Source organism: Lissotriton vulgaris, chromosome 3_1, assembly GCF_964263255.1.
Source record: "Lissotriton vulgaris chromosome 3_1, aLisVul1.2, whole genome shotgun sequence".
NCBI classification, from domain to species: Eukaryota; Metazoa; Chordata; class Amphibia; order Caudata; family Salamandridae; genus Lissotriton; species Lissotriton vulgaris.
This window is the reverse complement of record NC_141689.1, coordinates 547,144,671-547,168,794: the sequence shown is the minus strand read 5'-3', so window position 1 is coordinate 547,168,794 and position 24,124 is coordinate 547,144,671. Positions and strand designations below refer to the sequence as shown.

General features: G+C 49.4%; 1 protein-coding gene across 1 annotated transcript in view; it reads left to right on the top strand.

The window, feature by feature from the left end:
• The window catches only part of LOC147726768 (baculoviral IAP repeat-containing protein 1-like), a 1,009,320-nt gene that overhangs the window by 749,527 nt on the left and 235,669 nt on the right, over positions 1-24,124 (top strand). Inside the window, exon 8 of the mRNA XM_086960810.1 lies at positions 21,614-21,772. Within this exon, the coding sequence (XP_086816936.1) occupies positions 21,614-21,772 (159 nt within the window). The remainder of the gene's footprint in view (positions 1-21,613; positions 21,773-24,124) is intronic.

The following is a 24,124-nucleotide window of genomic DNA, read 5'->3' as shown; positions in this document are numbered from 1 at the left end:
AGGAGCACTGCACATTAGAGGATCTACAGTTGAGGCCAGAATAAAAAGACTGAAACTTCACTCACCTGTTCCACGCGACTTTGTGACACTGGCGACGACTGGTCTGCATAAGGGAGCAGGTTGGCACTCCTTCCCTTCTGTCTTTGTCCTCTAGCTCCAGCGCAATCACAGCATTGTGGACCGCAAGGTGAGGTTACTGTTTTTCTTGATGCTCTCTTCAATCAACTTTACACCAGAGATTGTTCACCCAGCGACAGCTTGTCTCCCTTGAAGATCACCCTGGCGTTTTGTCTCTCATAGTTTCCTGAGGCTTAGGGACACCTCCGTGTCGCCTGCCAGCTGCTTCTTGCGCTGACAGGCACAGCTTGTGTCTGATCAACTGAGACACTTTTATATCTTCACTCTAGCAATTACCCCTATGATTTGCTTTCTCCTCCGGGGGGTCGCTGTGCCTTCTTTCTTTTCCGTGAACTGTTAAGGTTGAGACCGTTTGATTGCAAGCCATTTATAGCGCATTCTGCTGGTAGCGCAGTGGTGTCATTTTTTTATCCCATTTTACCCACAGAATAACACCTGTAAAAAGCGCCAACTAGAGGTGTGACACAGCAAATGTATTTCAGTCTCAGTTTTAACCTAGTGCACGAACAAACAAACACCTGGCCCTGAGGAATTTTTCTAGTGTGGCGCAGCTCGGAATCCTTCTGTGTTCGGAGCTCACCTCAGCTCTGTTTAAGTATGTCATGCGCAGTGGAAAGCCCTTCCAGCAGTGTGAGAAATTTGTTTCATGACTATGTAGCTGGTGGGAAAGGTGCGTATCACGTCTGCTGCCTCGGCACCCTGGCTGTGTTGACAGAAGTATTCAGCCGCATGCAGTACTGAATTTCCTCAATTTGGTACAGAACTCGTTTTTGAGCTTTCTGTCCTTTCAAGCACATTGAGGTTCCAGCCTTGAAATCTATTTGATGTTTTCAACTTGCGTCTTTTAAGGCTCCCTCAGCTGTGTTGGAACTCCCTCTGCTGGCGGCAAGGCACATTGTCACTACCTGTAGAGCGGCGGGCCCCGAGTCACATGGACCAGATTTGCGCTGCTAAAGAACACACAGGAGAAAATGCTTGTGCTCTCAGCCGGAAGACCCCGAGAGGTCTCAGCCCATTTATTTATACCCTCGGGAAAAGCCCGCCCCGAGGGGTGCATGGATGCGTGGGTGCATCGCAACATTGTTGTGGAGAGTCCAGGTGGCTCTCTACATCCCTCCTTTCTTTTGGTTCTAGATCATCAACTTTTCTTAGTTCAGGGTGAGGTACATACAAAGTCTCTTAGCCGTTGACTCGGCCCTGGATTCGGCCGAAGACCATACTTCTGGCTTCGAACACAGGGATATGTTGTAGCCCCGGCTGGGGTTCCCTCAGCTGACTCTGCAGCAGCGTTTTGGCCGGCCAAATAAGCACCACCATCACTTCCTTGGCTAGCTTGTTTCGGCGACTCCGGCAAGGCATTCCTCCCAGTCGGCGATCCAGGGGGAGATAAGTTTGGCAAAGAGTCCTGATATTCACTGACCTCAGGGTTTACTACCGCCTCTTTTTGTCTTCTTGAAGCTGGACACATTTCTGGTGACAGATTGTTGTCCCTTTCTAGCGGTTACCATGGTCCCTTGAACACGCACAACAACCTATGCCTCGTAGGGCGTCCGGAACTTCCACCCGGGGTGTCGGTCTTTGATCACCACCCGGTCTCACACTCTAAGCTGCGGTTTCTGAGCTCTTTGGGCCTCGCTCGCCTTCCGGTTCATTGTCTCCCTCCTCGACTGGACAGCAGCATCATCCGCTCCACGGGCACCCACATCGGGTCAGACGGGATACTGTCTTGTGGCGCTCGCTTGAAAAGGAGATGAGCCGGAGCACACTTAGTGGTGCTATGAAGAGTCTGACGGTACGCACCAAGGAATTGGTCGAGGGCCGCTTCGGGATCTTCCCCGTTATCCACTGCAATGCGTAATGCACGGTTGATTGTCCTCAGCAACCTTTCTACTTCCCCATTCGGGTGATCTTCCTGTGTCGCACCGCTAGGTTTTCGAGATAATCCTGGAACTCCCACCCCTGGAAGGGGGGGTCCGTTATCGGACTTAACTTCTTCCGGCATCCCCATCATCGCGAAGGCTCGATCCAGGACTTTCATCGCCTGTGGGAAGGCTGTTGACGCTATGACTTCACGATGGGAAACTTCGAGAATGAGTCAACCATGACCAGCATGTGATGACCATCCGGGAAGCTCCCAAATTCCACACTGAGATGTGTCCACGGAGTCCTGCACGGTTCTTCCGTGATCCCCGGTGCTGGCGCTGGGTCTCCCCCGGTGATCGTGCAGGCATGGCACCGCTGTACCATCTCCTCTACCATGGAATCCATGGCCGGGAACCAAACCTTGTCCCTCAACCTTGCCTTGGTCTTGGCCATTCCCTGGTGCCCAACATTGGCCAAAGCGAGGATTCTCCTCTGTAGGCTTTCTGGGACCACGATGAGATGATCCCTCCGGACGACTCCTCCTTCCCCCACACTGAGTTCGCTTCCAATCAACCACAGTTGTTGACGGGCATAGCTGACCTCCGGCCGGAGGACACGGGCACCATCCATGAAATGGGCCCAACCGTTGTCCTCCAAGGCTCCACGAACTCGGAACAGAGTGGGGTGTCCTTGGGTGGCATGGCTGATTTCTTCGAGCGTCATGGCCTTGGGACATGCCCCTTGCGACACCATATGGACAGATGCCTCCGTGCTTCAGGCATCTGCAGACGGATCAACTTGTGTCAGAGATTCCGGGTGTCGAGACAGGTAGTCGGCAGGGTTGTGCGCCCCTGGGTGGAAAATCACCTTAAAGTTGTATCCTTGTAGCTGCACGGCCCATCATTCAATCCTCTGGGGCATCTGCTAGTCAGCGCCATGGAACCCCTGGGTGAATGTGCGCTATATAAAAGGCTATTAACATATCTAATCGGGATGAGCCAGCAAACAGCGGGAGCAACGGCTTGTGGTCGGTCACTACACTGAATTCTTGGCTGCAGAGATACAAATGAAAATGCTGGCACGCCCACTTGATAGCCAACGCCTCTCTCTCGATTTGGGCGTATCTGGTCTTGGTGTCGGTTAGGGCTTTGCTGGCATAAGCAACTGGCTTCCACACTTCCGGGCCATGTTCCTGAAGAAGGACTGCCCCAAGGCCCACGGAGCTGACGTCGACAACTAGTCCGTTCTGCGTTGTGGATAGAAGTAGGCCATCATGGTCTTGTCGAGCAGACCCGCCTTGATGTCCTGGAAAGCCTTGGTGGCTGCCAGTGTCCATTCCCACTTGTGGTCTTGTGGTCTTGACATGTGAGTGCCTGCAGTGGCTCGGATATGGCTGCCAGATTGGGAATAAACCGTCCACAGTACGTGGCCATGCCGAGGTAGCTTATCACCTTGATGGGGTTGCGAGGAATGCTGTCCTCTCAGATGGCTTCGGCCTTCTTTGGATCCTCCAGGAGTCCCTCACAGGTGAACGTATAGCCAAAGAAGTCAATGCTCTCCTGATAGAATGACCACTTGGATTTGTGCAGATTCAGCTCGCAGTCTACTAGCCTTTTCAGCATGGCCCTGAGGTGTGAGTGATGCTCCTCCAGCGTGGTAGAGTACACTAGGATATCACCTCTGCAGCCCAGACAGTGCTTCCCGGATGGCATTTTGGAAGACTTCGGCTGCCGAGGACACTCCAAAGCTGAGCCTCCTGTACTTGCGTAGGCCCACATGCATCGAAAAGGTGGTAGTGTACCGGCTTTCCGGCTCCAGTTCCAGCTGATGGTAGCCGGCGTTTAGGTCTAGTTTGGAGAACCACTTTGCTCCATTTAGGTCGACCACGATGTCGTCCATCGTGGGAGTGATGTGGCATTCCCTCTTCACAGCTGTATTCAGTAGTCCCATATTGACGCAGAGTCGAATGGCTCCTGGTTGCTTGGGTTTGGGTGCCACGACCAGCGGGGACACCCATGGCGTAGGCCTGGACACTTTCTCGATGACCCCTAACTCTTCGAGCTTCCTTAGCTCCTCCACTTGTTGAAGGGCCCTCGACGGTGCCGGAGGGCCACTAGTCGCATGGAAGGGTCAATGTGGAGCTTGAACCTCTTGCCTTTTAGTTTCCCTAGACCTTCAAAGAGCGCCGGAAATTCCTTCAACATCGCCTCCGCATGGGACTTGTGAACTTGATTAGCAAAGAAGACGAGAGCGAGGTCTTCCGCTGTGTTGCAGCTGAGCAAAGTCCCCTTCTTACCCTTCCGTGATGTGGAACTTTGCTTCGGTGGAGTAGCTCCCACTCATGATCGTGGTCTAAATGACTTCCCGGAGAGGGAGTGGGTCTGTCCCCCCATACCTGTAGATCCTTGCCTTGCAGTGGATGGTGTGAGAGGAGGTCGCGGTGTTATGTTATGTTATGTTAATTTGGATTTGTTAAGGGCTTAATACCAGAAGGTCTCTAAGCGCTTTAAGAAGATGGGCGAAGGTTCCAGGTAGATTAGCAGGGCGATTGTGTCCAAGCCTCTGTGAACAGGATGGTTTTTAGTTGTTTCCTGAAGTGAAGAAGGTGGCTTTCCGCAAGGAGGTGGCTCAGCAGTTTGTTCCAGAGAGTGGGTATATAGCTAGAGAAGGCTCGTCCTCCTTTGGTGGCGTAGTTGAAGCGAGGGCATTTAAAAAGGCAGTCCATGGAGGGCCTAAGAGAACGGCCGAGTATAGATTTCTGAAGACGTTGTTTAATATATACAGGGGCCTGGCCGTAAATAGCTTTGTGAACGATGCAAAGGCCCTTAAATTTGGCTCTTTGTTTGAGAGGCAGCCGGTGGAGGGATTGAAGGAGGGGTGATGCTCGTGTGTGCCTCGAGAGTTTGAAGATGAGTCTGGCGGCATCGTTCATTACTATTTGCAATCTGCTCGCTAAGGAGTCCGGCAGTCCAATATATAATGAGTTGGCATAATCAAGGCGGGCTAGGATCCCGGTGGATACCACTGTTCTCATGGTGGAGAAGGATAGGATGGGGGAGAGTTTCCTCAGCAGACTATGAAGGCCGACACAGGTGCCAACCACTGTGGAAACTTGATTGGCCATTGTAAGTTTAGCGTCAATTTTGATTCCCAGACTTTTAACTACTGGGGCTGGTGCTAGGGTGTCGCCCAGCTCCTGGCGCCAGAAGAGGGAGTTCCAGGGGTTAAGAGCATCCATCATGGCTAGAACCTCCCTTTTGTCTGGGTTAACCTTCAGTGAGTTGTAGGTCATGCAGTTGACCATGAAACGGAGTACCTCTTGAGCCCGGGAGTAGGCTTGAGGCGAATTTTCAATTTTCAAGATGACCTGAGTATCATCGGCATAGTTGTATACTTCACACCATGTCCACAAGGGCATTGATTAACGGCCTGAGGTATTTATTAAACAAGAGAGGTGATAGTGCCGACCCTGCGGAACTCCACAAGGAATTGGTCGGCTCTCAGAGACTCAGTCATTCATCTGAATTCTCTGGGTGCGGTCCGTCAGGAACAAAGTGACCAATTGTAGGGCAGAGCCCCCAATTCCCATGGATCGAAGTCTTTCCAGGCGTATGGCATGGTTGACCGTGTCGAACTCTGCCAACAGGTCAAGGAGGACCAGCACGCAGGGTTTCTTGTTGTCCACAGTTTGCCTGATACCGTCAAGCACCGACAACATCACTAATTCCGTGCCATGGTGAGCCCGGGAAACCAGCCTGCCTGTCTCCTAGGAGGTGTGCTCCCCCAAACACCTAGATAGATTTTGCATTCTAGAATTTTCACGAGAAAAGGGGGTGGGGAATGGGCCTATAGTTTTTCATGTTAGATAGATCCGCCCTAGCTTTCTTTAGAAGGGGGATAATTCTGGCTACTTTAAAGTGGATTAGAACCTCCCCAGACTCCAGTGAGCGGTTCAATAGGGCGATAACTTCCTCCTCAATTTCCGGGAAAGCAAGGTTAAAAATACTAGGAGGGCAAGGGTCGGCCAGGGAGCCAGATTTGACCTTCTTGGCCAAGCGCCGTAGGGTTTCTAAGTCAAGGATTTGGGAAGACGAGAGAATTTCTGCTTTCCTTTCTGGAAAGACCACCTCAGCATTGGGGGATTGCTTAAGAGGGGAGTTGTCAATTTCAGACAGAATGTCCTGAATCTTTTTTGAGAAATAGGATAAGAAAAGATCGTATTGTTGTTGATTGGGTGGTGCTGACAGTGATTGTTTTTGACTTAGTTCTTTCAGAAATCTGAACGTTTCTTTTTGGGTGTTAGTGGCCACTAAAATTCTATTTTCATAGTAATTAGCCTTCTTGCTCAAGAGTGCTTTTTTGTACAAGGTGATATTTGCTCTGTACTCTACTAGAGCCTGGGGATCATAATTGTTTCGCCATCAACGTTCATGGTGGCGAAGCTCGCGTTTTAAGGTCCTAAGTTCATCCGTGAACCATCGGGCGCCTTTGCCTTTACTGTTAATTTTTATGCTCTTTTCTGGGGCAATTTTGTCGATGGCCAGATCGGAGCCGGCTGGATGTGGCTTCGGACCACTCATCAATGTTTGCTGTCTCAGGCTTTTTAAGTGGACATTCTCGGAGGGACAGCCTTTAGACCACTTGCGGACGTGTTTCCAATCCGAGGGGGGTGGAGCCCTACATTTGGTCAGGGGGAGTAATAGATTGATACAGAAGTGGTCAGACCATGCGCTGGGGCTAATGTCCATAAGCCTCATGAGGGGGGACGGAATCCAGACAAGGTATAGAATGTGTCCTCGCTCATGTGTTGGGGTGGTAACTAGCTGGGAGAGCCCCAAATTAGTGAAAGATTAGTGAAAGTCTCCTCTAATTGATGGCGATCATATTGGTTGGAGTCCATCACATTAACGGAGGCCCCGTGTCGATGAGAGCTTGTACGTCAGTGCCTTCAATGGAGATGGAGCACATGGGAGGTTGCCTTCGACGGGTCCTCGTCCGCCTGACTTATGGCACTACGAACACTTCGTCGTCGTCCTCATACATGGGGCGTCGCTCTTGGAGCTGGTCATCTGGCACCGGCAGTGGGTCATCCAGGGAGATTTGTCGAACGAGCTGTGACACACTTCTAGGCCTTGACATTGCCGATCGGAACTTCCTTCCATGGCATACTTTGGCATAATGGTTTAGCCTTCTGCAGCGGGAAAATGTCTTTCCTTTCGACCCATAGATGGCCGTTGCGGGGTGATCTTCCCCACTGTATCCACACGGTCCACCTGTTGGTGGTCTAGGCACCTGGTGGGGTGTCGGGCCATCTGTGGAGGGCGTCCACCTTTTCCTCCTTGATTGGTGGGTGCCTGGGCGTCGGTGATGCGGTGACTGGGGTGTGCAAGGCGGCTTCCATCTACTCTGCCCTGGCGTCCAACAGTTCGTGGGAGCGGCCTAGGATTAGGATCTCGTCCAGCGAGATTCCTGGTTGCCGGAGGTTGAGCTTCCTCAGGAGTTTTAAGCGGCATCCTCGGGTGATCTGGTCCCGGATCTTGTCCCTCGAGTGCGTGAAGGGACACGTGCTGGCCAGCCGGCGCAGTCGCGCATAGAACATATCCACGGATACGGTCTCGGTTTGCCACGCCCTCTTGAATTTCTCAAAGTCGTGATTGAGTTGTGGGTCGAAGTGTTTGTTGAGCGCGGTCGACCGCCGCCTCTTAGTCATCATCTGTTCCAGTATTGGGGAGTGTCTCGAACAGATCATATATCTCCGCCCCGCCATAGTAGATGAGCAGTGATCGCTTGACAGTCCCATCGGTTTCGCGGGTCCACTTGAAATAGTGGTTGAGCCGCCCGACCCAGGCCTTCCATCTTGGCGCGCCGTTGCGGGGTCCGCGGCCTCACTAAAGGGGGGTAGTGGTGCGACTGCCATGTGGGTGTGCACTGGTGGTGGGGGTTTGGCAGCGACCGCTGGATTGCGCCCTCCATCTTGCTGGGCTGCAGTCCCTGCTGTCGGGGAGGTGTTGCTCATTGCGGCTGGGCACAACTGTCTGGGCGCAGGAGCGCGGCTTGTGTGCTGAAGTGCGGTTCCGGTGTGCGACTCAACACGTGTTGTAAACGCCCTGGCAGTAAGGTGTCCCCTTGCGCCTGCAGGTGGCGTGACGTGTTGCTCTGCACACCTCAGTGTGTGCCCCTGGAATGTGAGCAGGCTTGGCCCCCTCGGGTTTGTGGTTCAGTAGATGATTCTAATCTCTTTGGCCAAAAGTGTATTTCAATTTACTTTTTCACATTCTTCTTTTTTTGTAGTTGCCAATGCTTGTTTGGCTGAAGAAGTCCCTGGGTCCCTATCAAAGGTCTCTTCCCTCGCGCCGTCAAATGGGGCTTGCCCTCGAGGGTCCAGCAGGTGAGCGCTCCCTAGAGCCTCCCGCGCAGCCGTCGATGCAGGCAGCGGAAGGGACAGCCCTGAGCCAGGGCCTCGCTGCTCGAGGTCAGGCTGAGTGAATTAGCTTGGGCCAGTAGGACCTGCGAGGAGCCAGCACTGCAGAGACACAGCCACGGGGGTCACCGCAGGTGAGGAGTCGCGTGCGGGTGGGGCAGCAAGCACTTACCCCCCTTCTCTCACAGCACTGCGCCAGCGAGCTCCTCCAGCTGTACAAGCTCCCCTGTAGCACTGGAGGTGCATGGGTGGGCTCGAGCCAGCATCACAGTCGGGGGTGGGCACACCGCGGCGACAGACTCTCTGCCGCTTGTGGCGATGCAGGTGGGCTCCGCAGTCAGTCACCTTCCAGCACCATTCATGGCCACGGCGTGAGGGGCAATGCTGGTTGACACCGTGCTCCCGGAGCGATGCGGGTGGGCTCACCAGTCGGCCTCCTCCTAGATCTCCACACGGCCAAAGCGTGCAAGGGGCAACTGGGTGGGTACCATGTGCTTCTCGAACGGAGCACTCAAGGAGATGTGGCACACTTGGGGTGCGACCGGCCTCGTCGCCAATGTAGCACGGTGGGGCCAGAGTCAGATGGGCCACAGCTGTGCTGCTAAAGAACACACAGGAGACGATGCTTGTGCCCTCGGCCGGAAGACCCTAAGCGGTCTTCAGCCCACTTATTTATACCCTCGGGACGCCCCGAGGGGTGCAAGGATGCGTGGGTGCATGGCAACACTGTTGTGGAGAGTCCAGTTGGCTCTCTACACTACCCTTCACCAGCCTCACTGCTATTCAAAGGGCAAATAGTACCGTTTTATGCAGTGTCTTTTCTGCACACCACTGTGTTGAATCTTTCAAAAGGCTGCATTTTTTTTTCTATTCTTCAAATTATACATATGCCTGCCAGCCTCATCCACGCTGACAGGATCAGCTCGTACAAAGTGTTTTTTATAAATCCTTGTTCACAGCGGTGTGTGGAATCTTTCTAAGGGCTGCATTTCAATTCTTCAGTTCATACATTTGCCTGCCAGCCTCCTCCATGCTGACAGGCACAGCTTGTACAAGGTGTTTTCACCATTCATTGTTGTTTTAGTGCTGGATGCTTATTACGTGGGTTCCTCCACCAGTCCGCTGACTGGCACAGCTAACATATGATCCCTGTTCTTCTTCCACGTTGCTCAACTTCGTGCCAGTTATTCACATCATCGGTGACGCGCTCACCATTTTGCGTGTCTCAATTTCCTCAGTGACACGCTCACTTTATTTCTCCATAGCTCTCACATCTGCAACACGTTTTTCACCTGTGTGCCACTTCTTCTACAGTGATGCACACACTCTTGCCTTTCCTGTTGCTAACCTTCTCCAGTGATTTGGAACCTCCATACTATTTTGTGTGTCATCTCCTGGGTCCCTCATTTTAGTTTACCTTAGAGTTCGTATTATTGTCCTCCCTAGGATTTCTTCTTGGTGTTTGGTTCCCCAATATGGCTGCTGCAACATGTCCCAGCCACCGCCTTTTCTAAATGAATGTGGGGAACCCAACCTTCCTTGGAAAGAATGGGTCAAGATCTTTGAGTCGTACCTGATTGCTATTTGGTGGGGGGAAATTCAGTGCTTTAAGAAGACAACACATTCTCCTTCATAATCAGGGTACCCATGGCAGGAAAGTCTTTGATACTCTACCAGAACCTGACCTAGAAGAAGATGAAAACGCTTACGAATCATCTTTAATAAAATTGGAAATTCACTTTGGAGACAAAGGCAACATTGTACTGGAACGCCACAAGTTCTTCTGTAGGGTCCAAGGAAAACATGAAAGCATCTTGAGCTATGTAGCTGTGCTGAGAGGCCGAAGTGAGCTATGCCAATTCGGAGATCTCAACGACTCCCTTATTAGAGATCAGGGATCAGAGATTGGTGAGATGCACCAATAATGGTAGAATCGGGGGCGTGGCTAGCGGCCGAACATGGCGGCAGCATAGAGGACTAGCTCCGGCAGGGAAGCGGCCTCTCCATCTATCCGCACATTAATCCGTGGCTAAATCTTACCTCAGACGGAGGCACCGAACGCCCGAGACCGGGCAGAACTGGCGGCAAGTACCCGGACAGAAATCGAGGGCTGAATGACGGAGTTATCGTCGAGTGCTGTTCCGATCGAAGTACAGGCCTACCTCCGGGGACTCTAGTGGCGAGTGAAGCCGACCGGAAGTGCAGCCTGCTCAGCTACCAAAGACAGGAAGTGATCGGTGATAGGGGACTACCCCGAGTGACGGCCGGCGGGCGAGATCCCTGTCTAGGGGCAGAACATTTGCCATAACTGACGGAAGCTCATCGAAGAAGGTGCCCGCGGATTTTCAGGAAAACCATAAGACTAATGTCCTACCATCTGCTCCGTTAAGATCATCGGGGCGTTTCCCTCATTGCTGCGAAAGCTCCTCTTTGAACCAAACTGAGGGCCGCGCTGTGACGGTGGTCACTCCTGGTGCCCCATCGCGCCGGTGAACTGTATAATCTTCGTGATCGAACTATGGCCGGGAAAGGTGTTAGAGGCGGTACGACCCAAACTCGTATCGAGCGATACACGAACGACAGAACCGCTTCCCCTCCGGCGGATGGGAAACTTTCTTCCACGAAACCAGGCGAGCCTGTGGGGACGAAGAAGGCGACGCTCGATGATGTTATGAAGGCTCTCTCGCAGGTCCAAACGACGGTGGGTTCCATCTCGACCGAAATCAAACTTATCCGAGCGGATCTCCACAAGATGGCCGAAAACGTAGGTCCATTGGAACTGGTCACGAAATCGCTAGTTGAGGATGTCTCGGAACTGCAGACGGCCATGGAAGCGGTCATGGCGGAAAACAAAATCCTGAAAGATAAGCTGGACGACCAGGAGGGCCGTTCCAGGCGGAACAATGTACGCATTCTTGGTGTTCCGGAGTCGGAGGGCACAAGAGCGATGGATCTGTACGTGGAAGAACTCATTAAAACACACCTTCAACCTAAGGGACTGTCGGCCTTCTTTTCAGTTGAGCGGGCACATAGAGTTCCGGGGGGTCAACCTAAGCCAGGGGCATCGCCCAGGCCGATCCTAGCAAGAATGTTTAATTACCGCGACCGGGATGTCATCCTTCAAGCGGCGCGGGTTTCACCGCCGGTGAAAATCCTCAACTCTACGGTGGCGTTCTTCCCGGATTATACGGCGGAGGTGGCCAGGCGGCGGAAGACCTTCCTAGACGTTAAAAAGGAACTCAGGAAACGAGAACTCCCTTACTCCATGATTTTTCCTGCCAGGCTCCGGGTGGTGGCGGAGAACAGGACCTGGTTTTTCGATAACCCTGAGACTGCACGAGACTGGCTGGACGGCTGGCGTCCTGCCTCCCACTCTCGCCGCCCTGGACGGACTAAGAGTGGCTCACATCAGAACGACTGGGACGACGCTGGAGAAGCTGGTACGAACAGTGGCAGAAGCTCGCCAATAAGAGACAATGGCGACCTGAACCTGGAGGTAGACTCATGAACACTCGACAGGTATGAGACATTGTCGTTTGGGACTGCGGCTGGAACCGCCATGGACACTGGGCCGAGGGCCTCTGCAGAGAGTATGAGGGGTCGCTAATTCCGGAGTACTCCTCACCCCAACGAGCAAGTAACTGTGTTTTCTTTGGGATGGGTATAAGCACTCTGCTAAATTGGGGTGGCGGGCAGTTTTGAGTCCGTGTAGCAGGGAAGCAGGGCGGGTGGGGGTTTTGGGAACGGGGGGGTCTTGTTGGTTTGTTTGTTTGAATTGTTTGGCTCTGTTCATCGTCTGGGAATCATTCATAGTCACGCTTGGCCGCATTCCTTATACCGGGTGTGCCACCTCTGATCTTCTAGCACTACGAAGGCACCGAGATGCGAATGGTTGCACAGGGCAGGGAAGTTCTTCAGCTACCATAGTTCTGTCCATTCCCCATGGAACACCAACTCACACGCACGTCTACACAATGGCGGACCTCCCACGACCTAATAACATAACAACTGACAATGGGGTGGGGCCTGTGCCACCGCTACAGATAATGTCGTGGAATGTCCGGGGATTGGGGGACAAAGTGAAGAGGGGACTGGTTTTGCAATGTATTAGGCGACTGAACTGCGACATTGCCCTTCTTCAGGAAACACACTTGGTGGGGGCGGCTACCAAAGCTCTGGATAGGAGAGGTTATCACATGGTAGTACATTCGGACTTCACTTCAGGGTCCCGGGGGACGGGTGTTTGGGTAAAGAAAACATCACGCTTTATACAACACTCCACAAAAACGGATAAACATGGCCGCTTCGCGGCAGTGTGTGGGCAATGGGAAGGTGTGCCCATTAATGTGGTGTCTGTGTACATCCCGCCAGCGCTACATTCATCGGCATTTCCGGACCTGGGCAAATTTCTTCTGGAACTCCCAGATGGGGACCTGATGGTGGGCGGAGATTTCAATGCACTAGCCAATACTGATATGGATAGATTCCCGGTCCGCACCCCCCCCCCACTGGCCCAACGAAATTCGGGGACTTTCTGGAGGCGCAGGGTCTGGTCGATATCTGGAGGCAGCTCCACCCTACTGATCGCCACTATTCCTACTATTCATCCACTCATGACTGCCTGTCTCGCATTGACTACTTTCTCACATTGGGGGGTGGCAGGCTCACGATTGCTGACATGCAGATTAAGCCCCGGGGTATATCGGACCATTCTCCCTTGACTGCTACACTGTCCTGCACAACAGCGGCTCGCAAACGGCTCTATCCTATTTACCCTGGCTATCTTAAACTCCCCCCAGTTCGAAAATCCCTAAAAACAACCACCAAACATTACTTTCAGGAGAATTCCGGCTCGGTGTCCTCCCCAACAACACTATGGGAGGCGTATAAGACAGTGCTGAGAGGCCAGGCGATCGCGGCTATAACCGACCATAAACGTAAGCAAAAACAGGAACTGGTAGAGTTAGAACTGCAGTTGGAACAGGCTAACGTAGCTCATATGGATGTACCGTCGGACGACACTCGACACGCATTGCATCTCTGCCAGCAAAGACATGACGACCTTCTTCGACGACGGACGTTAGAACATATAGAGTCGACTGCGAGTAGGGTTTATGATGTGGGCGATAAGGCCAATAAATTATTGGCCTGGTTAGACAAGAAACAGGTCGGTAGCAGGCACAGGCTACAATTGCGGGACCAAGAAGGGTCGTGTCACACGCACCCTTTCAAAATTGTTGACCTCTTAGCGGACCACTTCCAGGTGGTTTATACCCCGGAGGTGGTGGTCACGGCGGAGACGGCGGGGCTAGCTCTCCAGGATGTAGAAGTAGAGACGCTGTCGCCGGAGGCGGTAACTGAGCTGGAAGCAGACCTCACGGTGGAGGAGCTCCGTATGGCGATAGGTGCGCTGCATACGGGTAAAGCGTTGGGCCCTAACGGGATACCGAATGGTTTCAAACGATGACGGATGTATTGGGCCCACCTCTGTTGGCCATGTTTGAGAACTGCCGAGGGACCGGAACGTTGCCTTTAGACCAGCGCTTGGCGACGATAGTGGCTATCCCAAAACCCGGCAGGCCTCCTGAGGACTGTACGTCGTATCGCCCAATCTCGCTCCTCAAAACGGAGGCGAAGATTTTGGCGAAATTGATTGCAAATAGGCTGACTCCGCATTTATCCCAATTGATCCACCCGGACCAATCGGGCTTTATGCCGCATAGGAGCACGGCACTGAATCTCCGTACGGTGCACGGCGCACTGGCTCGGGCACACTTACTGAAGGAGCCGGCGGCCATTTTGTCGTTAGACGCCAGAATGGCTTTTGATATGGTAGAGTGGCAATACCTGTTTGCAGTTCTGACCCGGATGGGCTTCGGGCCGAAATTTCTGTCGTGGGTTAGACTTCTCTACACAGACCCGGTAGCCCACGTGGCGGCCAATGGCCACATCTCTCGAGCAATTCCTTTGGCGCATGGGACTCGTCAGGGCTGCCCCTTATCCCCGCTATTGTTCGCACTGGTCCTTGAACCGCTCGCTATTACTATTAGAAGGACACCACTACTGAAAGGTATTAAATGGACGGAGGCCTGGGAAGACAGAGTATCACTGTATGCTGATGATATGTTGGTCTACTTATCTGCTCCCGAATCGAGTGTCCCGATATTGCTGGCACTCTGCGATAAGCATGGCTCGGCCTCCGGCTATACCATCAATTGGACGAAGTCGGTCCTTTATGTCCTGAAGGGCCCTATGCCGGTCCACCCTGAGCACTGTCCTCTGGTGTTGACCGATGTCTCCTTTAAATACCTGGGCATCCATGTCACCGGTGACGCGGCCACGTTCTATGATCGGAACCTGGCGCCCCCCCTCCTTCGTCTGAAGGCAGACGCCCGACATTGGACAGCCCTGCCTCTCACGCTACTGGGGCGCGCTGCCTTATTTACAATGATGGCGCTACCGCACCTCCTGTATGCTCTGGAAAACACTGCAGATATAATTCCGCCCTCCTACTTCCATAAAATCACCGCAGTTGTGACTACCCTGCTGTGGGGTGAACGTCCACAGAGAATTGCACACCTTAAACTTAACCGTGGTTGGTACGATGGGGGAATAGCGTTACCGAATGTACAACTTTACTACTGGGCATCCCAACTTAAGGTACTCAACCAATGGCTCCACGCACCACACGATGACCCGGCGTATCTGGCTGATAGGGCCCAATTGGGGACGCAAAGTTTGTTAGCCCCGTTATATAACCCGAGTCTCCTTAAAGGCCTGATTGGCCCTACTAAACATACAGTTGCCTTATGGTACAGGGCGCTCACTCGGCTGAAGTGGAAGGGGGTCATCACGAAACTCACCCCGCTTTGGGACACCAAAAAACTGGGTTGCCTTAGGTCTAGCAAGGGGTTCACCCAGTGGGATAATATAGGCATTTCAACGGTGGGGGATCTCTGGACGTCTTCAGGTGTGCTCCCCTTTTCACAACTACAACAACAGTATGCCCTAGGCCCCACTGAAACATATAGGTACATCCAGATAAGGCACGCTCTTCTGGCGGTATTGGAACCAGGGACCTCCATCCCGAGTCCTCACCCCTAGAAGACTGGCTTCTTACGGACTTTTTGCATACACGTGCCACCTCCCTCACATATCGCAAACTGTTGAACAATCTCCCGGATCCCCTGCAAAACTTACGAGAGAAGTGGGAAAATGAGTTAGGAGCTATGGACGAGACGGATTGGAATGCTGCTATGGCATCTCCAAGGGAGGCAGGGGTGTCGGCCAGGTTCCGGCTTATACAGCTAAAAATACTGCATAGGGTATATTACACGAGAACCACCCTACATAGAATACATAGAGCGGAAAACCCACACTGTCTCAGGGGCTGCGGGGAGGATGGTACGTTACTACATACACTGTGGGATTGCCCATTCATTAGTAGGTATTGGCAACAGGTCATGCGAACAATATCCCAGGCCCTTGACACCTCCATTACACCGGAGCCACGCCTCTGTCTACTGAATATCTGGGAGGGCACTGACCTTAATCTTAGACAACAGCAGTGGGTTACTATTGGTACAATGGTGGCCAAGCGCGATGTGGCACAAAGATGGGGGGTGGCGGAAGTACCTACATTGGCATTGTGGTGCAGAACGATGGACAAATTGATGCTAACTGAAAGAACTGTATATAAAATGAGAGCTAACCCAAAGAAATGGAACACGGTATGGGAGGCATGGAATAGATACCGAGGGGACATATGTGAACCGCTGCTGGAGGATGATGACGACTATTCGGAGGATGAGGAGGAAATGGTTGATTGAATCGAGGGGGTGCTCTGGGGAGAGATCGGAAATGTTACTTTGTTGATGGGGTTTCGGCTTAGCATGGTGCTTGAGGGGGGAGGGGTATTTACCTGTGTGGTTGGGATCGGCATACTTCATTGACAGCATTTTTTCTTCTTGCTTTGTGACTATGCAACACAGATGAGCCATTGAGTTTGTTTTGTTTATTTTCTTTTTTACATAAATATAAAAATGGACTAGAAAACGTAAGATTTCATGACTTCGAATACTATATCCTGATGGCATTCCGCATCATCTTTGACATTCGCTGCCGAACCGGAGGGTTGTCGGCTGAATAGCTGTGTAGAAGTACAAACTACTGCATTACCGTACGAAATGTATTCCTGACTAAATGTACTATTGTTATTTTGATGATAGCTGTCAATAAAAATCTTACACCAAAAAAAAAAAAATAATGGTAGAATCCAAGAAAACTACTGCAAAAACAACCTAATTTACAAGAAGCGATTGAGTTGGCTAAATCTATTGAACATACTGCCCTCTGCATGAAAGAGATTAGACCTAATCCTGTTCTACCAGAACACTCCCACTCAGTCCAGAGCCAGGTGTCAGAAATAGTTGAATCAGAGAATGCTGAAATTATTGATGAAAACATTATTTGCAAAATTAAAAATACTAAAACCCCTAGCTCTACTCGTGACAACAACCCTAACAGACTTAAATGTTACCGGTGCGGTAGTAGCAACCACCTTGCTAACAACCCCAATCGCCTAGCCATATCAGCTATCTGCAAGAAATGCAATAAGAAAGGCCACCAAGCTGAGTTTGCCAAAGTAAACAGAACAGTGCGGCGGTTACTCCTGAGCCAAAAATGTATTCAGTAAAGAAGATTGTCTTCCAAGTTCGAGGCTCCAGCACAGTCAATCTTATAAACTATCCACAATGCGAGGTTGGGTTGGATGGCAAGAAAATCAACATGTTTGCGGATTCTTGTTCCCCCTTCACCTTTGTGAGCATTACTGACTTTAATGTTATGAACCTCTGTAAAGAAAGTGAATTAACTAAACCTGACATTTCTCCTAGCAACTACACCAGAGAATCTATTCCTTTAAAGGGCATGGTCAAAACCCTCATTTCATTCAAAGACCATGTCACCCTTGGGAAAGTCTACATAGTTGAGGAGGGGTCCAATCTCCTGGGTTGGCAACACCAAAAAGAATTAGACATAAAACTGGACCCTAACAACCCAGGACAAGTTCTAACCATTGATTTTTTAACCCAGGGTGAAATCTTCATCAAAGAGTTTCCTGATGTCTTTACTCACAAATTAGGGCTCCTTAAAAACTTTCAACACAAAATAAAATTGAAACCTATTGCCAGAACCATTGCACACAAAATGAGGCCCATACCTCACCTTATGTGGGAACCCCTAAAAACGGAACTGGCCAGACTACAGTCCTTAAGTGTTATACAACCAGTGGATTGCAACGCATGGGTCGCACCTGTGGTCATCGCTGAGAAGGCCCATGGGAATAACATTAGATTATGCATCAACCTCAGGGACCTTAATGATAACATCATCAATGAGAGACACCCTCTTCCACGCATCCACAAGGTTTTAAGTACCATGGGGGAGGCCACCTGCTTTAGTGTCCAAGGGCCACATGCATCAAGCTAAAAACCGGTCGCAAACGGGCAGATTCTCAGAATCTGCCCCTTTGCGACCGGTATTGTTGCATTTGGGATGCATCATCCCAAATGCAAAAATAGCAATTTAAGGAATCTTTAAATTGAGATTCCTTAAATTGCGATTGCATTTAAGGAATCCCAAATTGAGATTCCTTAAATACAATGCATCAAAGTAAAAAAGTTAGCGATTTCGCTAATAGGAGTAGCAAATTACCATGAAGTTGAACTTCATGGTAATTTGCAAAAAATTTGAAAAATGCACTTTTGTGCATTTTTCAAAGTTTCATGTTGCGCACACACATGCCCTCAGGGCATGTGTGTGTGCAACATATGTGCAAATATCAATTTTAGGGGTGCAAAAGGGTGTCATTTTGACACCCTGGCACCCTTGAAATTGCATTCTCAATTTGCGATTCTCTAATTGAGAATCGCAAATTGAGAATGTCTTCCCATTCATTCCTATGGGCCTGTAGGCCCATAGGAATGAATGGGGAGGTATTCCTTAATTGCGAGTCGCAATTAAGGAATGTTTAGAAATCGCTATTTTTTAAGCGATTTCTTCATGCATGGGCTTTTGCGATTCCTAAATAGCAATTCCTTAAAAATCGCTATTTTGGAATCGCAATTGCTTCTGTTGATACAGGTGGCTGCTAGACCTTTCAAGCGCCTATCACCAGGTAGAATTACACCCCAAATCTAGAGAATTAACTGCTTTCACTACTCCTCTGGGGTGATACATGTTCTTCCGAATGCCATTTGGACTCGCTTCAGCGGCAGCATTGTTCCAAAAATAATGCAGCGCATACTTGATGGAGTCCCCAAAAGCATGTGCTTCCAAGACGATGTCTTGATCTACAGAGTTACTCCTGATGAACATGACTCCTCTCTCAGGACACTCCTCAAGAGATTTAAGGAGGTGGGTCTAACTCTTAAAGAGGAAAAATGCCAAATCGGGGTGGGAACTGTTGATTACCTTGGGCACACCATACCTAGGGACAGATTTAAACCCTAATTAGGCCTCCTTGAGGCTGTCGAAAAAGCTAATGCACCCACCTTCCTGGGTCCTGCAGAATACATGGCCAAATATGTTAATAACTTTTCTGATATCTCAAATGATCTTAGGGAATTCACAAAAAACCATACTCCCTTCAAATGGCTAGAGGTGCACCAGGCAGCCTTTGACAAAATTAAAAGAAGCATTCTAAATGCCCCTCACTTATGCATTTTCCACCCTTCCAGGAAAACCATTCTGACCACCGACGCCAGCAATAAAGGCCTTGGAGCAACCCTCTCTCAAGTTATTGGGGGAGAGAACGCATTGTTGCTTTCTCTTCCCGCACCCTTAATAACTCAGAAAGGAACTATTCCATCGTAGTGAGGGAAGCCCTGGCCTGCTTTTGGGTGATTAAACACTTTAAATTCTACCTGTGAGGGATAAAGTTCACAGTTTGCACCGATAACAAGCCCCTCATTTACATGTTTAGTTCAAAAGGCTCAGATAACAGCACACCCAGAGTAGCTAGATGGGTACTAGGCCTAGAAAGCTTTGTTTCTAAACTTGAATATGTTGAGGGCGACTTCAACCACGCAACTGACTGCCTTTCAAGGGCACCTTTAGAAATATTCAAAAACTTTGAAACATAGGAATTTCCCATCTTACAGGTCCATTCCTCCACAATAAAGCAAGATGAATGGATCAAGAGTATGACCCAAGATGCCGCACTGTCCTGCCATAAAGAGTATACCCTTCAAGAATGGCCTGCTTCACGTAAAAGTGTCAGCCAAGACCTAGGCAAATACTGGGAAATTAGACATGAGATCAACTTGAACAATGATTACATATGGAGAAACAACAAAATCATCCCTACAGAAGGTTTGAAGGACAAAATAATAGACTTAGTTCATGAAGGCCATCTAGGGAGAAGCCTTATGAAAAATTGACTCAGAGAGCACTATTGGTTCCCCAACATGGACTCAGTAGTCGAGACCAAAGTCAAGAAGTGCACCATATGCACCAATAGCGAAAAATACTAAACACACCCAAATGGCACCTCTTTCTCCTGTTTCCATTCCAGACAAACCATGGGAGAAATTAGCTCTGGACATCATCAGCCCGATCAATAAGAGTGATGTCACTAAAAAATTTGTGTTTGCCCTGACGGATTTTCACTCTCACTGGGTAGTCATTAAAATGTGTACCAAACTATTAATGAATCCCTGATCAACTTCCTACATGATACCTTTGTTACCGAAGGCATTCCGGCCACGCTGTTCTCAGACAATGGTGTCCAATTCACCTCATCAGCCATGTCTAACTTCCTGACCAGCTTAGCCATAACCCTCCTAAAAACAGCCCTGTACTGTCCTCGAGCTAACGGCTTGGTCGAGAGAGTAAAGAGAATGGTAAAAGAGAACATATAGCTAGCTTGCATCAACAACCTACCTGTCAAAGGCTCGATTGAAGATATGCTCTGGGCTTATCATACAACCCCCAACCTGGTCCTGTTCTTTTGTTCTCAAAAGTGCTTTTTTTTACCCCAGGGTGGGGTTCACTAGTCAGCCAGCACCCATTGAGGTACGTTGTTACATCTTCACAAATCCAGCAGAAAACATCTGCACAGCCCTCTGTTGCTATCCAACCATCCCTAGGAGGAGCCAGTCACTTAGAGTACCTGTTATCCGTCAGTCACTCCCATCCCTAGATGTCTCCACAGTGTGCTAATCCCTCGCACCAAAGCTGCCACTTCAGAGCACGAGGAAGCAGTAGAGGGTCCAAGGATGGAGAAAGGAAGCTTTACTCAGAGGCAGCTGTGCCACAGCCGGAGAAAGCATCTGATATAGGAATAATTGAGAACCTCCTTTGATTGAAAGCTCTAATAGATCAATGAACTGCGGGGCTACTGATCAAAATCCAATACAATGTATTCATTGTTATACTATTAAAGCTACATTAGACTGATTGCCTGAGGTGGATAGATTAGTGGAGAGATTTGACCCCCTGAACCATTGTTTAGGTTGTACTCACTGACCCGGGGTCCACACTGGGTAGAAGGGTCCTTCCTGTTTGTATGTGACAGCTTTAGGGGGAGGCAGACTGCTAAAAACGGGCAAGGTTCAGATCATCAGTGTCTTGCCTATGTCACGTTAAGACACTCATTTAATGGGACTCCCAAGTATCACCCGCCGGGGACATTTCAGTTAGTGGAAACTTTATGGGTTTCATTTTAGTGTGAAAGTGTACAAGCTCCTTAATCTGTGTTTTCATGTTGAATTAGGTTTCCATGCACCTCACTCAAATATAGTGGTGTCTGAGAACCGTTCACAACCAATAAACAAATGTACTCCAGCCTGGCAGTAATTAATAGTGTGTCATTTGGGTTTCAAACAGTACTGAGATAATTTGTCAATTAGCATATAGGTTCACTCTATGGGTGTTGATAACCATCTCAAGGCCGCACCCAGCCATGGTCCTGGGGCAATGATTTCTCGCCCCTGTTCTACTGTACTGTTGAAATTCCCACAGCAATTATTGGAATTTGCAATAATATAAATCTTTCTGTCCAGCTTGGATGTGCTAATGCTTCGCGGTTCGAGCTTGAATTACGTCTGTTTCTTAGGGTGATATTTTGAACTCTGCTCTTCATTGCTGCTTGAAGCACCTTGGCTTACAAACTCATTCTTGCTTTCACAGTCGAATGTCTTCAGACCTGCAAGAGACTCAGAGTGTTTAATCTGCAGTGTGGAAGCTTTTACTATTTTGAGGAGCTGATCAATGCGATGGCAAACCTTGAAAACCTTCAGGAAATCAGACTCCATCATTTTTTCCAGCACAAAGAAATAATCCCTCTTGGTAAGACAAATGCATCCTCACTCACTCAATGTATGCTGATAATTATACAGATAAATAAATATATAAATAATGATATGTTAGAACCAGAATTGTAATCTTAGATCTCATATTCAGTTAAGAAAATAATCTTTTATGCTTAACACAGATGTTTATTAAAATATTACAAATTGGAAGAATCGTGACGTCGCAACAACGTCGATACCACATAACGGCCCTGTTCTTTCATCCTGCTGTGCAACAAAAATACTTCTGTCTGTCCCTTGGAGCAAAGGAGTGAGAGTGGTGTTTTTAGGTCGAGCATGAGCAGCGCTGCTCTGCGACGCATGCTGTATTGAAGTACGGACTTGAAGTTCTGCCCGCTCTCCACCCATATTTTTCATTGGCTTGTGTCATTGTCCTTTGTAAATGCTGGCTTCTGATTTGTAAATAGGTTTTTAGTCCCTCCTTAGTACCGCCTTGTCATCATTCGTAACCGCCCATCAGGACTGGCCCTTTTACCTCTGTTGCTACACAGTAGGTCTTATTTAGTCTGTAAGCACTATTTTCTTTCATGAGTTTCTCTTACTGCAGGCACGACATCGTTTCCCGCAACTGCTTTCACTTTCCAAGCAGTCTGGACACGCTTTCATGTTTTCTAAAATGTAATTATATGGCCGGCCCCCCTCCCCACTCGGGGGGCTTGGAGGTGCCACCGAGCTCTTTGCAGGGGCCGGTTTTCGGCCGATTTTGGTACAGGGCCGACTTTCGGCCCTGTAACAAAACAGCCCCCGGGGGCCCGAAACCGGCCCTCACCCGTGCCGCGCAGCGGGGGATTGCCCGGTGCCCGCTATGGCCAGTCCGGCCCTGGTGCCAGCTTCTCATCCATCGTTACGCACACTTGTTATCTATTTATTTTTACTCTTTTATTTATTTATTCTTGCCTCTGCTTCCACTATCGGCACATTGGCACTCCTCAGCCTGGAAATGTAGCATTCCGTTTCTGTTCTCCCTTTGTTCCCCACGTTCATAGGAAGAAGCCCTGCAGCCAGCAGCAGTCACATGTCCCCTTCTCCCAGTTCAGCTTCCATGGAGAGCAAGCGGACTAACATGCACATGCATCAAGCGATTTTGGAATCGCAAACGGTGCGAATCGCAAAAATCGGCTGTTTGCGATTCCAAAATCACTTATTGGGATGCATCATTCATTTCCCATTTCTCGCAATTTAAGAAATTGCGATAGCATTTAAGAAATCGCAAATTTTGCGATTTCTTAAATGCTATGCATGATTTATTTATTTTTTGCGAATTCGCAATTTTAAAAGGGAAAAATTACCATGAAGTACACCTTCATGGTAATTTGCGAAAAGTTTTAAAAATGCAAATAAATGCATTTTTGAAACTTACATTTTACGCACACACATGCCCTTCGGACATGTATGAGTAAAATGTACATACATGACATTCCAGGGGTGCGGGGGGGGGTCCTTTGGACCCCCCCTGCACCCTTGAAATTGCATTCTCATTTTGTGATTCCTTAATTGCGAATTCGCAAAATGAGAATGCCTTCCCATTGATTCCAATGGGCCTCTAGGCCCATAGGAATCAATGTAAAGCCTTTCCTTATTTGTGATTCGCAATTAAGGAATCGCAAATAAGGAAAATTAGCGAATCGCAAAAAAAATTGCGATTTTTTGATGCATAGGAATTTGCGATTCCTAAATTGCGATTTCTTAATTTTTGCAATTTAGGAATCGCAAAATCCTACAATGATGCATGTAGCTGTAAGCTCCCTTCCCATGCCTGCCTTTGGCCTTACAGCACTGGGCCAGGCAGAGCTTGCACTCTCCCTCCCCATTCTCTGGCATGCACCATTGGGACGGAGAGGAGAAGATGGAAAGAACAGCTTCAGCCCTTCTTCACATTTACTGTTTTTCAATAAAATATACGAGTTCTGTAGAAAAACAAAAGGTGAATTATTGTTCTAAATATCTGCCACAGTTGTCAACTCGATTAGCAAGCAACACTGCCTCAACAGATATTAATAGAGGACAATTTCACTTTCAAGAAAGCATGCACATAAAAGTTACAAAAGGAGGGAGACAAAAATAGTTATAGCAGTTAAATGCAATAATTAGTCTGTATTAAGCAGAAAAATCTATACTAATATAATAAAGAGAGAGCCCAAACCTTTGAGGCGGGTAATCTCAGGAACCACAGCACCAATCACGAAACCCAATACAGCGTTGGAAAGGGCAGTTGCAGCAGAAGGAAATAGGCTATGCAGACACCCACCATATACATTTAAAAGATAAAAGAACTGTGCCAGCAAAGTAGTCCCTTGTGGGTGTGTCTGTGTTGTGCTGTGGGCGTGTG